The sequence below is a fragment of the Grus americana genome, chromosome 7, assembly GCF_028858705.1.
Source record: "Grus americana isolate bGruAme1 chromosome 7, bGruAme1.mat, whole genome shotgun sequence".
NCBI lineage: Eukaryota > Metazoa > Chordata > Aves > Gruiformes > Gruidae > Grus > Grus americana.
In genome coordinates this window covers 13,861,936-13,876,616 of record NC_072858.1, presented here as the reverse complement: position 1 = coordinate 13,876,616, position 14,681 = coordinate 13,861,936, and the positions used below count along the sequence as shown (strand labels likewise).

The window sequence follows — 14,681 nt, the reverse complement described above, 5'->3', positions numbered from 1 at the left end:
ATAATAAGAATGTTTCTATGGAATAGCATTGTTCTTACAATGCATTTGTAGGCCTCTTCTAAACGTACACTAGCAGGTAGATTAGAAAGTATTGTACTTTCTGAGCCAGCCTTCCTCCTTTTTCCAGCTCGCGAAGCTGCAATCTGGGAGCTGGAAGAGCGACATCTACAAGAGAAGCACCAGCTCCTCAAACAGCAACTCAAAGATCAGTACTTCATGCAGAGACACCAGCTGCTTAAGAGACATGAAAAAGTTAGTGTTGACTTTGACACTTTCTTTTGTGTATTATAATATGCGAGGGGGTGTTATCGAGTAGTCTTATGATCTCTACTGGTAGCTGTTTGCTTGCACTGGCAAGACCCACACAGGTATTTTGAAGCTGTGTATGTTCTGTTGAAAGAAAAAAAAATTAATTGTCTTACTTTAATAACTTAGTAACATGTTGAAGTATATTTTTTCCCTTTTGATTCTTAAAAAATACCCAAAACTAAACCAACCACAACATCAACCCTTTTCTATTAAAAATACTAAACTCGGCTTATACACCAAACCCAGTTTTGGCTTGTGTTTAAATAAATCTACTCATTAATAAATCATCCTAGAATTAAATGAGCAGAATGAACTGGATTAGCTTTTGGGCAAGTAGCTGACAACTGTCTCTTTATAGCTAAATCCTATATAAGCTTAGAAGACAACACTTACTTTCCACAAGGCATTTTGGTTTCTATAGAATACACTAAACAGAATAGTTCCGTTTTTGAAAATGTAAACCCCATAGGGAGATATTATAGGATCTCCTTGGTGATTGGAGCCCGAGCAGCCTCCACCGAGGCTTGTTTCTGTACAGTTTGGTTTGTCCCCGTAATGGCTGTTGTTTTCAACAAACTGACCCTTCACAACTGCAGTAGAGGGAGTTCAGTTCTGCAAATTTCTCCCTTTGAATAACAGACTTTTTAAAATGCAGTTCAGGAGTTGAACAACCACTGGTAAAATAGATGTGTGTTCATAGTCATTAGAGAATTTCATCTGGGCTGGGCATGATCCAGAGCTCTCTGGAATAAGTGGAAGACCCCCTTCTCCCCATTGGTATCACCACGGCTGGGGCTGGTTCCTACTGAAAGACGCCGACTCAAACATCATGCTTATTGAGGAAAAAAGGTGCAAGTATTCTAACATAATAGTTATGCTGTAACATTTTAGGAAACAGAACAAATGCAGAGATATAATCAACGCCTTATCGAGGAGTTAAAGAACAAGCAAACTCAGGAAAGAGCAAGACTGCCTAAAATCCAGCGAAGTGAAGCAAAGACTCGAATGGCTATGTTTAAGAAAAGCTTAAGAATCAATTCATTAGCCTCTCCAGACCAAGACCGTGAAAAAATTAAGCAGGTAATTAATAAAATCAGTTTTAATAGTGTAAATGCTTAATGTGATGTAAACGTGAGGATGGAATAGAGTGCACTCTCAGGAAGTTCACAGATGGTTCAAAACAGGGTTGATGCACTGGATGAGGTCAGAGGAAGTCATCCTTCCCCTCTGTGCTGGTCAGACACACTTGGAGTGCTACTGTGTCACTTGGCTTAGAGGGAGATAATTTCAGGAGTCTGAAAGTGAAATGTGCTGTGTCTTAAGGAAAAATGAGAGTGCAGAGAGAGAAGTGGAATGACAGACAAAACTGTGAGGGCATTCCCTTTGTAAGAATTTTTAAAAAGAGTAAAGAAAATACAGTTACTGTTTAAACCTTACAAAACCATTCTTTTCAGTTATGCTGTTATGTATTCATTCTGTTATATACAGTTCTTTAACTGTTGCATGTAGAGGCACAATATAAGCCATATTTTTATTTTTTCATTTTAGTTTGCTGTTCAAGAAGAAAAGAGACAGAAGAATGAGAGACTGGCTCAGCATCAGAAACATGAAAACCAAATGCGGGACCTTCAGTTGCAGTGTGAAGCAAACATCAGAGAACTGCATCAGTTACAGGTTAAAAATAGATGACATAAAATGAACATTCAGTGGGAAGACTCAGGTTAATAACAGATGCAGGCAAAGCAGAAACATCTTTTCCTTCATTTTTATTGATTGGTGTCGATTTTTTTCCAACTTTGCTTTCAAAGGCCTGCAGCGTACTGCTTAACCAGATTCATATGCTTACATCAATTAATGAGAAATCATTTTACATGCAAGAAGAGCATGAACCAGAAGCAGATGATCACTTCTAGAATATCTGTTGAGTTTCCAGTGCTATTTTCTGTAGGCAACATTTCCTTTTAACCTGATTTTGCTGAAATGTCATTAGTCAGCACAGAGGTAGGCAGCACCAGGCATTACCCACAAGGCATTTGCAGCAATACATGGGATGAGTTGGTTTTTACAAAGCACAGGCTGCCATGTGTACTTGAGCTTCTGGAACATACTTAGAAGGAATTCTGTTCTTGCGATAAGGACCTCTATTTTGTCCCTTTTGGTATGCGTTTCGTAAAAGTTCCTGCTGTATACCAGAGGCCAGATCTCCTTTTCCACTAAATCTGCATTTCCTTGTTTCAGGGACACTGGGGAGTCATAAAGCATTAAGTGATCACCTGCTGATAGCCTTTGTGTAGAGAAATCTTCCAACGACCAATGAAGCTAGTTCTACTCCATTCACTTTCTTACATCCTGCAAAAACAGTCCCTAACTGTGCCACTAATACGCCTCAGTAAATCCTCAAGTACCGTGGGAGTCTTGTGAGAGTTTCAGCTCAAGTAAAATTGAGCAGATTAGGGCTACTCTGAGCTTCACCAAGAAAAATTGGCCCCTAGCTGCACTCGGGTCTAGCCAAGTGCGTTTCGGTTTGGTTCCTGTGGTTTTGTACTCTGAATCAGACCCACTTGGGACCGGAACCCTCGAAACAAGAACATGGGGTTTAGAGACTGCCATTGCCAACTGCTCTTAAAATTCAAACATTTGATGTAGCCAAATACTTAATTTTTTTTCTTGCCATGCTTCAAAAGTCCTTTGAAAGCTAGGCAGATGCGTGTGTACCTTACTGAGAGGGATGTGAAACTGATGAGTGGTTTGATTATCCTTTTCCTTTTTAAAGGGCAATTCTGAGGCTGCTTCTGCAAGTGCATTCCTCTCCTTTCTAAGCCCTGTTTGTTAGTCTCAGCTCCTTGGCACCAAGAGTTGAAATATTTTCAAAAAATAACCTCCTTTTTAATGCAATTGATTTTAATAAATTACACAAACTGTCTTTAGAAAGCAAAGTAGAAATGCTGTGTGACCTTGAAAAGCATTATTAGGCAGCGAAACAGGGGTTTGAGTAACGCTGTCAGCTGCTGCCTTAATGATATCAACAGTTTATTTGGATTTACAAGTATTTCTTATCTCATTTGGTTCTGATGGAAAGATCAGCTTTTGATAATGCAGCCTTGTAACATACTTTTATCTTGTAATTATTCACGTCACAGTTTACACAGAATAAGCTAATTAAAAAGAATTAGGACAACGTATGTCACTGTGCAAATGTTGAGTTGCCTAATCTGAATTAGTTTTACATGAGGATTATCTTTATCTTGTTTTAAGAACGAAAAATGCCATCTACTGGTTGAGCATGAGACTCAGAAGCTGAAAGAGCTAGATGAAGAGCACAGCCAAGAACTGAAGGAATGGAGAGAGAAATTGAGACCAAGAAAAAAGGTAAATCAGAGCAGTTTATGAATCTGTAAATAATCAAGAGTTGGATCTGGCAAATACAGACAATACAAAAAGTATCGCAGAGGAGGGGAATCCAGCAACTACAAAACTGCTATAGTTGACTGAATAATAAAAGATGTTACAAAATGCGCAAAAGCTGAGCCAAGGGCATGTGCACCAAAAAAGGCTGGTGTGTTATCAGCCTCTTTCGGTGTTCCCTCTTGCAGGGCTTGTGTGCGTATTTGCATATAAAACTTATCAGCTGGAAGTAAATCTAGTTTTAGGAATATATTTCAGAAGCTGGTAGGTTACTACAAAAATTGAGTGCTAAATAACAGATAGAGGGTGGTGGAGGCTGTTTTTTGTATTTTATTTGAAAAAGGAAAGTACTAGATTTTCACACAGTTCCAAGAGCATCCTACAGACAGATGTTCTTAGCTTGCAGTGTCTTGGTTGTCTTGCAGTTTCAGAATTGCTAGGTAATTTTTTGCGTGATGATGTTTGAAGTTACAACGTTATATCAGAAAATATGTCACCAATATAATAGGTTTCTTGTACTTTGCTTTGTGATCCTGTGACAATCTGATTTGGGTTTTAGACGCTGGAAGAAGAATTTGCCAGAAAACTGCAGGAACAGGAAGTTTTCTTTAAAATGACTGGAGAATCTGAATGCCTTAACCCTTCAACACAAAGCCGGATTTCCAAATTCTATCCAATCCCCAGCCTTCACTCCACTGGGTCCTAACTCTGGGGACTCCTGTAGGTTTCTTCATATTTGGAATTCTCCATCCTCATCGTCTAACCTGACTTAATTGGCAGTGTACATCAGAGGACCTAGCATGTTTTATTGTCAGGGGACACAATCATTGTCATGACCAGTTTCTTTACTGCTTGGAATGGAAGAAAAGAACAAGGGTGTTGGTGTATAATGGTAATGGTATGTCCTTCAGATGTTTCAAGAATAACTGGGGTTTTTATCTCGGTCTCAAAAACTATGTTCTCTATGATTTTCACTTTAAGCCTAAACTATTAATTGTACTCCTTCTGATCACAAAAAAAAATGGTTTCTCATGTGAACATTTAAACGGTATAATATTAGTTCTGCTACTGTGTTTTTAAGTGTCTCATTTCTCCATGAGAGAATTCCACAACTGAAACTGCCACGAGAGGTTTAGAACGTTACGTTGAGCAGTGTCTTCATAGCAAGGACTGAAACTAATTACTCCGAACATACCAATAATCAGAAAAATTAACCCCTTATGTTTAAACATGATTGGTAAAAGCAAAAACCTTTGCAACTTCTTTAAAAAGAAACCTCTGGCATAAATTAAACTGAGCTGATCTCCATTACGTATTTTGTCCATTAGTTCCATAATGAAATGGGGTGCTAGTTTAATTAATACAGTGCCTGAAACACTTAGATATGCTAAGCCTGGGAACAGGATACTGTTCTGTCATTTAAAAAAACAAAACTCCTTAGCATTGTTGTTACTGTACAAAACAGAAGATTTCTTGCTGCTACTGCCATTGTTGTTGTAAATCCTCACCCTAAAATATTTTGCACTAAAATATGTAAAGGTGAAAGAAATGCTAACTTTAAAATGCACATTTTATTCTTTTCCTTAGGTATTACAGGTGGTTAGTTCTACACATTGAAAAACTGTAGAATGTATTTTTTAGAAAGCGGTGCGCGAAGGGCATGTGGTTTCTCTAACTGTACCTGGAATGGGTAGAGCCATTTTTCTGTTCTTACCAAAGCCTGTTCATTTAAACTCCATCAGAAAGGTGGAGGTGGATGATCATATTTATAAATAACCATGGCTAAAGTCTGATTTGATTAGAAGTGTTAGATTTGATTTTTTTATTTTAGTCATTTTATTTTATAGAAAGATTTAAGTTAAATATATAGACAAACTACGTTATGGAGCTGGGTTTTTTGCTTTTGTGTTGCCACATACTACCATAAGCAGTTTTTATTTTTCAAGTTTATAGATGTAAAATAAGTTATTTACCTGACTGATCTGCAGTGGAAAAAATCTGAAATGTTTCTCATATAGCTGGTAGGGAAATACAACGGTATTAGGTCACTTCTACTGCGCTCTTTTCGGTGGTTAGAGTTTGAGTCATATCAAGACAGTATTATAAGCTGTACTTTGGTATGTTTGGGTTCAATTTGTAAAATAGTGTTTGCTTTCTGTCATTTGAGGCTTGACTTTCTAGTCTCTTTGGGTATCAGTTGTAAACATTTTATTTCGCTGGCTTGCATTAAATGCGTGACTGGTGACCATTACATGATGTTCATTTCATGGGAACATTGTTGATGCATGTGAATTAACTCAAAAATTAACATAGGACTTTAATCAGATGCGGTTGAGATCTTGGATGCTGAAATCCTTGGACATTGAACCGATACCTTCTCAATGAAGATACTTAAAATTTACAGCACAGTAAAAAAATTGCAAAAATGCATGTTTTAATTTAAATTTTGTAACTTTTTGATAGCATAATTACTTTAATAGCTAGCCTTAATTTCTGGCATTTTATTATATAAAGGTGTATTGTGTACTGTTGTAAATTCACATACCATATCTCTAGAATGCTATCTGTTGCTCAATGCAAGGTTCTTTTAAGTTGTTTATTTAGTAGGGTGACACATGTCTTTGAAGGCCTTTTACTTATTAAGCTCCACCATCATAAACGGACTGTTACTAAAATAAGGTTAAACAATCTCCCTCTTTGTATTTAACAGAATTTGTTTGCAATTGTGTATGAGGTGGGCTCAGTGCTTTACTTGGGGAGCAGACAGGGCAGGCAGATTTCCTCTTTGGATTATCTCTACCTTCATCCACGTTAAACCCTCAGCGGGAAATGTTAATAATCTCCTTACATTTTTTGGCAGTTTCAGTGATAACCTGCTAATATATATTGGCATACTGTTTACCTCTGTCTACATCTTTTAAATCTTTTATCTGAAGATCCTTTTCATGCAAGCCCCTGCAATCTGATCTCATCGCAGATTGTACAAATAAGTAACTGAGTTCTGTGACGTAGCAATGAAGCCTTCAGGAGTGTTTGGTCAGGTCTCCAGCTGTGGAGCACTGTTCAGCAGTTGCAACCCTGTGAACTGCGCTCAGAATTGGTATCAAGCGTGAAAACATGTTTTTTCCGGGGGGATAACAGGAACTAGCAGGGGTACTTGCACATTTAGACTGATCAAATTGGGTTTAAGTATTGCAGAACATGAAAGAGGTGTACAGTATTATATCAGTGTCAGAAAATTCAATTCAAATTAATTTAGTCTCACAGAGGCTGGAAGAGATTTCCTGAGATACAAAATCCAATCTCTCTCCTATCACGTCACATCCCTTTAATAAAAGTTAGAAGCTCCATCTCCAAGGCAGTTAGGTGCTTTTTCCTTGGCCCAAACAATGTACTTCCTTACTGAGTGCTTGGCAGATCTCATTTTCCCCATGCGCCCTTCAAAAGACGACCACAAATCAGTATTTGCTCATATTTGTGTTTTACTACATCATAAATACTGTCCACAGGAAAATGAACAAAGGCGATAAAATGCATGAATTGCAGTGCAATATATTGGTTGTCCTCTTCTATTTACAACTGATTCTCACAAAACACCTGCCGGCAGGCCCACGGCCTCGGACAGATTCACAAGTCGTCACAACTTGTTCTTCCTGAGCTCCAAATGCAGATTTCAGCACTTGCTGTCAGCGTTCTTGTAGATGCAGGAGCCGGTGGCTCTAGGCACATCCTAACAGTTACCAGAGCTCCCGTTTGCAGCATCTTGCAGGCCTCTGCTAATGCCACATGGCTGGTAGCCCAGGGGCTCTTTGGCTAACCAGACCTCAGCTGGACTTGCTGCCTGTTCTTGTAATGAGATTCTGCATCTGGCCTGAATGGAGCTATGTGAGGTGGGGAACGGGCTGGGCCTCGGCCTCCTGAAGTCCCGGAACAACTTACCTGTTCACTTGGTTAAAGGGGAAATATTCCAGCATGTTTTTTCCCCTGATTCCCATAAAACAAATTTGTTTCTTTTCCCAAGCACACTGCTGAATACAAGAGAAGCATGGAGGCATGAAAAGGTATGGGGTTGAGGTTGTTACGTTGATTAGTTATATCTTGAGTTATTAAAGGTTTTTCTTTAGAAGGCGTCAACTGAATTGACACCTGAACTCACATTCAGAGGTGGCAGTACCCCACTGTCCTGACCAGTGGCATTCACTCAAACTGATTTTTCACATCATGTTTAAAATCCTGATATTCATTCCCAGCTGCATCCTTTTCTTCAGACAATGTTTTAAGCTAACAGCCTTTTAAAATTACATTTATGGGTATTCAATATCTAATCAATTGCATGATTTAAAAAAGTATTCTTCTGTCCTAGATGACTTTCTCTATTATAACTACATGCCACTGAATTTGTTTTTCTTCATAAATAGGAAACTTAGCACCTTAACTAAGACCAAGCAGAGCAGTAATGTAATTACTTTCATTGCACCACAATGTCTTTTATGGTGGCAATATCACATAGGAAGTTTTAAGTTGATTCTCTACCTGAAACAGTATGTGTCTTGCAAGACATGGTACAGGAAAGGTTTAAATAAATTCAGGCACTTAAATCCACTTGTAGGTAGCCTGATTTTCAGAGCTGTGGTGTAGCCGCAGCTCCTAGGACCTCAGAAATGCTCATCTTTGCTGAAAATCAGGGAACAGACTTAAACATGCGAATGAGCTCAGTGCTAGTTGCTTCCACTGAACTACTGCGTTTTGGTTACTCTGCCCTGGGGAAGTGGGGCAAGTTTTTGAGGACAGTGACTACACAGTCATTGGAGGAAGAGGCAGGGAGAGGTATTGAGGATGCTCGCTGTGTGTAGGTAACTTTCTGCTTTTATGTTAGCATTTACAATCTGGTCATTTTACTTCAAAATCTACTTCTGGATCTCAGAAACTTCCTTGCATTGATGTGTCCATGCACATTTCCCATTCCCCGACTTGTACTGTCAGCTTCACAGCAGATACAAAATGAGGTCAGAGAGAATACCTTCCTTGTTCACAGGCAGGCCGAGGCCAAGATGGCCCTGTCATGTTTGTGTCTTACAGAAGATGAGAACAGCTAAAGGGAAGGAGAAGACAACAGAAGCTCTATAGTGTTTCTCTGTATTCCTTGCAGAGCTTTTCATTGTTCTCCACCCCCTTTCTCTTGCCTCCATCCTCATACTTCATTTCTGAAGCTGCTTCTGTGGTTCTGGCACTAGGGCAGTCAGTGGTGCCAAAGAAAGAAGAGAACCTCTTAAATAAGAACATGCTCAAAACCAGCTCTTGAATAAGGAGGGCTCATGTGCTTCCGGGGTACTGAGAGTCACTGAGCCCAAAGATGCTCTAATTTTCCAAAATCTCTTCCACAGTTACCAAGCTAGGTGGTAAAACCTCTTTCTTACTGATTATCAATCCTAAAATGGTGGAAAGAACAAACTAGAAAGGGACATCGAGTGAAACCTGTCATGTTGAATTGTCACACCCTTGTTTTCTGTAAGAAAGCCAAGCAGGGTTGTCTTCTGTGATAAAGCATTCAAATCTGAGGTGTCTCCAACCAGCAGTTTGTTGAATGTTTTGTGTTAACTGCAAACCAAGTTATTTTTGCCTTACAGAAAGCAACCAAAAATCACGAGATGGATGAATAATTCGCTAAGGGGCTCTGTGTACAGCTCATGGATGTGAACTTGCAGTAGCAGCTATACAATGGGGGTTTTTTGTGTTGTTTTTAAAAATAATTTGATTCATGGCTTTCTGTAGAATATTGTAATAATTCTGCTGTAAATACAATAAAATCAGTTTGCTGAGAAGGCCTCTCTTGTTCATGGAAAACTCATGTGAAATACAAGTAATCTGTGAGTGAATGGGGCAATGAGTCACTGACCTGCTTTGGCCAATACCTGGAACTGATGTAGCACTTCAGAGGGTGTGTGTGCATGTGTAGGTGTGTGCATGGCCCCTGGGAGCACCATAAAGCTGATGCGGTGTCCCACATGCAGTGACCAGCAGGGTGTGAGGTGCCATGAGCTGCCCGGCCGTGACATGCCAGCTCCTGCCCAGCGGTACCTCGCAGCTCAGCCATGGCCCGGCCACTGAAATACTGCAACCCCGTGAAACTGCCTTGTGGCAAGGGAGGTGACGGCTGTGGCAGCTGAGACAATGTGCAGAGGCTCCTGCTGATGTGTTTGGAAACTGCCAACACCTGTGAGAGTAGCAGCTCCGTGTCTGCTTGGGCCACATACCAGTGAGGCAATGAGAAACAAACCAGCCATCGTCACCCACCAAAACCACAAGGTGCATCTGCCCGTGGTCACAGCGAAGGTGGTACTGGCTGCCCAGTGTAACACTGATCAGGCAAGCTTGGGGTGAAAAACACACTTTAATGGGGCTGTTTACATTAATTCCCCCCCCCCCCAGTGTTTGAAAACAGAAAACAATACAAAAATATTTTTAAAAGGTCAACAAATTATGTTTAAAAGTGCTTCAGTTTGGTCCCTGTGCATGTCTTGTCTCACTGTGCTGCTATAAACAGGCATCACAAAGCACGTGCTGCCCCAGGCTCCCTGCAAAGTACTTACGTCATGTGCTGTAGCCCATCACTGCCTGAGCCCCTCTGGTAACAGCTGGTCCAAGGAGCTGGGCTCAGCTGTGGGGTTAATGGCCATGAAGCTGGGAGGGCATCACTTTCCAAAGCGAGTCACAGGCAGGGTGCTGACCCCAGGGGTCTGAAAACTCTACCCTGGGCACTACAGGGCAGGCGGCAGCACTGGCCCACAGCTGGGCAGGGAAGGCAGAGCCCAGCTTGTTCTCCCTGTGTCACCTGCTACCCTGCAGCAGCAGCCAGGCATCGCCAGGGCTCGGCTGTCTCTTGCATGGTCACTCAGTGCAGCAAGCCCCTTCCTGCAGACTGCCAAGCCATAGCCCCGTGCTGTACCAACAGCACCTGCTGCAGCAGGTCCTCCTGCTTAGGGCCGGCACAGCAGAGCTGGCCAAGAGGAAATCCCAGCACGGTGAACAAGCTTAGTTCCAGGGTTTCTTACAGGGCCTTTTGTCCTGTGGGTTGAAGCTGATCTCTGAAAAAAATCATGCGTTTACATAGCTGGGAGCCATACAAGAAGCTTGGACTGGGTGAGATGGGAAGCCCTTGTCAGCCCAAAACCACATAAGCCTGAGAACTTTGGGGAGCTAAGCCAAACATCAGCAGCGAGCAAATATCCAGGCAAGGGCCATGCTGGACACATAAAAGAGCCATTCAAATCTCAGCAGCGACACTGAACTATCAAGCTTAAGTGCTTAGCTGATCGGGAAGGACGTTTTAGCATTAAGGCAGTGAAGATTCAGGCTAATTCTCTATGGGCTGCTGGGAATGCTGCCCAGTACAGAACTGAAGTGGCTCTTTCCTTAAACCCCAACACTTCTTCTTTTTCTTCTGCCAACATACACTTGTTCACCTGGGGACAAGAAAGGCAAAAGGAGGGTTATTTGAAAAGTTCACGTGGGGAAAAAAGACAAAAGAACCAAACCAAACAAAACACAGGGCCATGTGTTCCTAGAGATGGGCTGGTGCCTGGGGAATCCTCCACCCCCTGACAGGCAAACCCTGCTCCCCTGGGGCTGCCAGATGTTTGTACCTTTCTCTCCTTTCTCTCCTTTTGGTCCCCTGTGCCCGTGGCGGCCTGGCGGGCCCATCGGTCCAGGGTCACCTGAAAGAATGAGAAGACCAAGTTTGCCCTTGAGCATGACTGCCCCACGAGCAGGGACAGGCCAGGGTAAGGGAGACCAAGCCAGGATGATGCTTGGGCTGAGATCTAGAAGGTGCCAGCTCCATTGTGGGATGGCCATGACCTTGAGCAGCCCAGTGCTGACTATCGCTGCAGACACTGTGCTGCTTCCTGGGCGTTACGGGGCTTGAGCAAGAAAAGATGGCAAGTCTTACCTTTGGGTCCAGGATAACCCCTCTCCCCCTTTTCACCGGGTGGCCCCTGGATGGCACCATATGCTGGAGAGGGAAATGAAGGAGAGGATGAATGAGTGGGACAAACCACTTGCAAAGGGCTCTGTGTTGACTTAGAGAAGAAGCAAGTCACACTGGAAGGACATTTCTCTAGGTTAGATGGGATTAGACTGACTGAAAGCAGGATTTTTAAAAAATGGTTTGGTCCCAGCAAAGTGCCAGGGGCAGGCTGTGAGCTCATTTCACCACACTGCTCTGCCACCCTCTCCAGGTGTCCTGGCTGCCACCAGGGGTGGAGCTGGCCCACACTGAGGGAGAGGAATTTGAGAGAGAGCGGGCAGCAGTCTCATGCTGTTCTACATATGCCAGCCCAGCCATGTTAAAATGGGCCACAGCAGTTGCAAGCACAGTGGTCTTCAGGGTTTAGGATGAGTTTCCTACAAGTAGTGGGAAAACCTGATGTCTTTCCTAATGATGAGACTGCATCTCCCCAGCAAGGGAGGAAGAGGATGGAAAGACTTTCTGCCTTCAGCTTTGTATCTTGACTGTACTTTTACAGCATGCAAAGGTGAAGAGATCGATAGGTCTATGAGAGGTTGGAAAGCATGAGCCAGAAACACCAAGTCAACATCACTTACTTCTAAAGAAGTCCATGAGGTCCTCGGTGACATTGCCATAGGCTGCAAAGACCCTGCTGATGCCAGGGGGACCAGGAGGGCCTGGGGGACCTGCAGGTCCCTGTGCAGTGTAAAACATCAGGTCCTGGAGAATACCTCGGCCTGAGGAATTAAAAATGTCATTTGAAAGGAGCTCTGGGAAAACTGTGGCTGGATACTGAGGCAGGAAGGTGTAAGGGAGAGCTGTGGGCAGCAGGAAAGGTGAGTGAAGTGAACAACATGACACCAGGCACAGAGAGTAGGAGTTGTGGCTGGGACAGGGAGGGTTGGGACAAGCAGGTATTCCACTCACTCTGTAGGCTCTCTGACACGCGGAGCGCCAGCTCATTGTAATCCAGGGAACCAGTGAAGGAGTTGCTGTAGGATCTGCTTGAACCTGCTGATCTCCTGTGTGATTCCTCCTCTGTCAGCAACCCATCAAAAGACCCATCACTGCCCATGGAGGCATCATAATAGCCATCGCTGCCCATTGAGGCACTGTAAGATGACATGCTGCTCGTGGAGCTGCCATATGAGCTGCCTGTGCCCAGTGATCCCCCGTGGGATCCCTCAGCACCAAGGGATCCTCCATGCAAGTGCTCAGAAGTCCGTAACCCTTGGTATGATGAAGACATAGATCCAGCCACCAAGCCACTGTCTCCTTTGGGTCCTGGTGGTCCCCGTGGCCCAGGGGGCCCAGGTGGCCCCAAGATGTAGCTTCGAACTTCATCACCTGCAAAATACAAGAGTGGGGACTTCAGGAACACTGGGGTACCTGCCCCCCCGCCAGCTTCGCAGAGGTCAAGTGCTACCAGCTGAATGAAGACTGGAGTGTGAAATTCTGGCTTCCAGTCATGGCAGTAACCCTCACCCACTGCCATTGCTCAGGCAGCAGGCACGTATGGCAACCTTGATCTCTACAGATGGCAGACACCCTCCTCCTTCCCATCTCTTCAACAATTTTGGGTGCCCAGTCCTGGAAACATGCCCAATGATTTTGCAGAAGGGTGCACTCAGGTCAATTTCAGCACCCCTGCCAAAACAGCCATTCTGTGATCAGGCTTCTAAAAGTGAGCGTCTCCCCATGTTTGTGAAGGGCTGCTCCGGATGACTTGCCAGCCTGCGAGCTCGGACCAACGCTGTTTCACAGCTGGCTCAGTGCTGCCCTCCCACCCCTACGTCATCCATTGCTCTGTAGGCATGTGTTTGTCAAAGAAAATGCTTTTCCCATAGCACAGCTCTGCAGGTGACCTTACTAAGGACTTGCTGTTCAGTACAGGCCAATTGTAACTGCCCAGCACCTGTCCCTTTTGGCTCACAACATGGACTTTTGCCTTGCAGTTGGACTGAGAGGAGAGAAGCCTATGGAGTGCAGTGTAGTCCTGCGTAGACCTGGCAGTAGAGATGAGATGTTGCTGCAGCCCCAATTCAGGGAAGGCTCCTACAGAACTGCCTCAGCTGTGCAGAGCCAGCAGCCTACACAAGGCAAAGCATGGCTCGGGGTGTGTGCAGGGAGGATGGATGGCGGTCCCCTTACTTTTCAGGTACTGGATCAGCTCGCTCCTGAACTCGTCACTTTGGGTGATGTCAGCATAGGACAGGAGGCCGGTTCCTGAGAAGCCTGGTGGTCCTGGAGGGCCAGGAGGGCCAGGTGGACCCTGGACTCCAGAGAGGGAGGAGTATCCCACACCTTGAGAGAGAGGAAGAATTATTTTCTGACAGTGAGAGCACAAGGAAATCACACATGTCTCAGGATCTTGAAAGTTTAAAGGCTGTAACCTCAACTTCCACCCTTTTCCAGCTGATGTTGATGAGATATTTTTTCTAAGTGACCTTGTTTTCAGTGGGCAGTCACAGCCCCTGGTAAGCTAAATCCCAGCCTCAGTCCCCCCAGAATCTCCCTGACAGCTGTGAGAAACACAAGTGCTTTACTTTGTAGGTAAGCAGACACGTCCTCCAGGGAGGTGCCAGGTGATCCAGGGATCCCTGGAGGTCCTGGGGGCCCTGCAGGACCAGGGGGCCCAACAAGACCACTGAATTCAGAGTCTGTAAGACACAAAAGAAGAAAAGGAGTCACCCAAATCACCACAAACCTGATGAACTTTCCCTGACAATACAGGTAATGCCAGCTGCAGCCAAGTATAAGGGGCTTTTTTCTCCCCAGCACCTTCTGGTGCAGCTCATTTCCTTGCGTGTACATGTCACATTGGGAAGTCTGGAGATCCCAAAGAGGGTAGAAGTCCCTATTTTTTTAAATATACTTTTAAAAAGTAGCATAAGAAATTCCTTTATGCTGCAGAGTTTGGAGAAAACAAAGGAGTCCCTCCATCCCTATCCCCAAGAAG

General features: G+C 43.7%; 2 protein-coding genes across 4 annotated transcripts in view; one reads left to right on the top strand and one right to left on the bottom strand.

The window, feature by feature from the left end:
* SLK (STE20 like kinase) overlaps nt 1–9,534 on the top strand; it is a 51,937-nt gene extending 42,403 nt beyond the window's left edge. For all 3 annotated transcript variants that reach the window (XM_054832108.1, XM_054832106.1, XM_054832107.1), the window contains 5 exons: nt 128–252; nt 1,201–1,389; nt 1,858–1,983; nt 3,565–3,678; nt 4,274–9,534. In XM_054832108.1, the coding sequence (XP_054688083.1) occupies nt 128–252; nt 1,201–1,389; nt 1,858–1,983; nt 3,565–3,678; nt 4,274–4,420 (701 nt within the window). In that variant the 3' untranslated portion in view covers nt 4,421–9,534. The remainder of the gene's footprint in view (nt 1–127; nt 253–1,200; nt 1,390–1,857; nt 1,984–3,564; nt 3,679–4,273) is intronic.
* A 619-nt stretch (nt 9,535–10,153) lies between these two features.
* Nucleotides 10,154–14,681, bottom strand: part of COL17A1 (collagen type XVII alpha 1 chain) — a 42,377-nt gene continuing 37,849 nt past the window's right edge. The window contains 7 exon segments of the mRNA XM_054832003.1: nt 10,154–11,177; nt 11,358–11,429; nt 11,663–11,725; nt 12,319–12,459; nt 12,650–13,069; nt 13,874–14,026; nt 14,269–14,382. Of these exon segments, the coding sequence (XP_054687978.1) occupies nt 11,128–11,177; nt 11,358–11,429; nt 11,663–11,725; nt 12,319–12,459; nt 12,650–13,069; nt 13,874–14,026; nt 14,269–14,382 (1,013 nt within the window). The 3' untranslated portion in view covers nt 10,154–11,127.